Source organism: Penaeus japonicus, unplaced genomic scaffold, assembly GCF_977035675.1.
Source record: "Penaeus japonicus unplaced genomic scaffold, GWHDUDI00000001_assembly GWHDUDI00000012, whole genome shotgun sequence".
Taxonomy (NCBI): domain Eukaryota; kingdom Metazoa; phylum Arthropoda; class Malacostraca; order Decapoda; family Penaeidae; genus Penaeus; species Penaeus japonicus.
The window spans coordinates 18,137,232-18,139,731 of record NW_028234414.1 but is presented as its reverse complement, the minus strand read 5'-3'; the positions used below and the strand labels follow the sequence as shown (position 1 = coordinate 18,139,731).

Sequence of the window (2,500 nt, the reverse complement as noted above, 5' to 3'; positions counted from 1 at the left end):
CCTCTGTATCCGAGAAGAACGTGTTGTCAGGCCCAGTCTCAGAAGAGGAAGAGACGATTGAAATTGAGAAAGACACAGAATCTGACAGTTCAGAGGCAGGCTCCGCGCCATACTTCTGTAACAAACTTGAACAGAAAATCGAAGTGGTCGAAGGAACCTCTGTACGGTACGTGTTCACCTTTTCGTCATACTGATGTATTTATTTCTGGTTATAGTAATAAGAAGTGTGTAGATATGTACACACACACACACACACACACACACACACACACACACACACACACACACACATACATATATATATATTTTCACTTTTATTTATTCACACCTATACAATAGACATACATACAAACTATCTCCACTGACTTTTTTCTTGTTCTCCCTCTACCAGACTGCTGGTCAAAGTAACTGGCTACCCACGCCCGACCATTAAGTGGCACACAGACGGAGTTGCAGTTGAGGTGACTGAAACTCGTACTGTGGAAACATACGAGGATGGCACCTCAGCCTTAACTCTACACAAAACTACTCTGGAGGACTGTGGCGAATACGTGTGCGAAGCCATGAACAGAAATGGTGTAGACACGACTGTCACAACCCTGGTGGTCCTCCCGGGTATGCATGCGTCCTGTTCTTACATGATGTCGCAGTTGGTCTGCAAGATAGCAGTATATTGTAATCAGCTACTGAAGAATAGTGTTTGGCAATCACTTAGATGGAATAGTGTTACTTGTTTTATTTGACTTGGAATGCTCTCTTGAAATTAGAAGTTTTCTGCTTATTTTTATAACATTGTCATATAGATTACTGTCTTATGTTTCCCATAGACATATTTGAAGTTAATAGATTTCATCAGAATTAACAATAAAAATCATATATAATGTATTGACCATCTCATAGTAAATGAACTCTATGATTAAATATACGTAGCTTTACCCTTAGAATATTATTAATCATATGTGGAGACAGCAATGCAGAAAAATCTGCATATCTGTTTCCCATTTTCTTCCAGGAAACTCTCCAGAATCATTATTAAAGCCGATACTGTCTTCTGAAATTTTCAGCCATCATCTTGTCTACTTTCTGCCTTCACTTTCACCACATTTTCACCCTAACACTGACACTGAAACCCATTATTTCTGTAGCGCTTTCTCTATCATGTAGTTGTAATAAAACTACTACATTTAGTTTTTTTATTTATTTTAAATAATAACTTTATTTTCAGGTATTATTATCAGTTGCATAACCTTTGATTTTGCTTTCAGCGCAGGAGCCGACGGATTTTTTCTGATTTCTGATAACCAAAACATAATACTTTGTTATGAATTCTGATAGCTATTGAGTTTAACATATAAAGGATTAGGAACATTGCTTTTCTTTCACAATGCTTACCTCCATTAAGCAATTTTTATTTTTGATAGCTTTTCACTTCTTGCTTTTAGTAAGGGAAATTCTAATCACGGACTGATACTGTGAGGAAATGACGGTCATTCTAGTTCATACTGACAGCCTCCTCCCACCCACAGAGCACACAGAGGGCACGTCCACAGCCTACCGAAAGCCTGAATGGGTAACTCGAATGGAAGAGCTGAAGGAGGCGATGTCAGGTATAGTAGAGCGGTCTCGTGCACGCAGGAGTGGCTCAAGGCTTCAACAGTCAACATCCTCGAAAACATCTGAATTACCAGTGTTGCACGACTCCCAAGCAGTATTACAGTCCCTCCCATGTGTGTCCTCTCAGTCCACACCTTCTCTACCTCCATCCTCTCCTTCAGTGTCGCAGATGTCAGTGACAGAGGAACAAAAACTTTCTCAGGACTCTGTTCCTAGTGCTGTCATTGTGTCTGTTGTGCCTAGAATGTCAGTAGATGCTGATCCTGCAAGCTATGTATCGTGTGCTTCGGTTGGTAGTATTGCCAGTACATCTGTAACTAGCATATCAGTAGACAGCCTGGAAAGACCTCCCATATCCCATGACCCTTCCTGCATGAGTAGTAGAGATACCATATCTGAATGTGGCACAGAATATGGTTCTCAAACAGAAACTGAGTGTCAGAGTGATTCCCAGACTATTGGATCCCAGGGTGATCGCTTGGCTCATCTTGAAGTGGCAAGTTCCTTATCTATCGGTGATCTTTCAATGGGTAGTGACTCTGTGTTTATTTCTGAAACTGAAACGGTGAGTGATGCTACAAGTCGAAGACCAAGTGCGTACACAATAAATCCTATTCATTTTACTGAGGACCAAGAGACGCTCAACATATCGAAAACTTCACTTATGAGTCCAAATGCAAAACACGTTCACTTTAAATTTGATGCTGATACATCCAGTTCTGTATCGGAAGATGACCGCCCAACAGAGTCGCCAAATTTCGCTCAGGTTGTCCTAACGAATTACTTAAGCTCACATCGTAATTCTATCTCACAAGTAATTGAAGCTTTGAGCTCACTAGCACAAGCTGATATAACAGCAGAAATAGAGATGACAATTGAACAAAAT

At 40.4% G+C, this 2,500-nt stretch overlaps 1 protein-coding gene across 1 annotated transcript in view; it reads left to right on the top strand.

Annotated features, from left to right (window-relative positions):
• sls (sallimus) overlaps positions 1–2,500 on the top strand; it is a 137,761-nt gene that overhangs the window by 66,855 nt on the left and 68,406 nt on the right. Inside the window, exons 65-67 of the mRNA XM_086542136.1 lie at positions 1–166; positions 392–615; positions 1,527–1,607. The exon at positions 1–166 is cut by the window's left edge and continues 39 nt beyond it. Coding sequence (XP_086398262.1) covers positions 1–166; positions 392–615; positions 1,527–1,607 — 471 coding nt within the window. The remainder of the gene's footprint in view (positions 167–391; positions 616–1,526; positions 1,608–2,500) is intronic.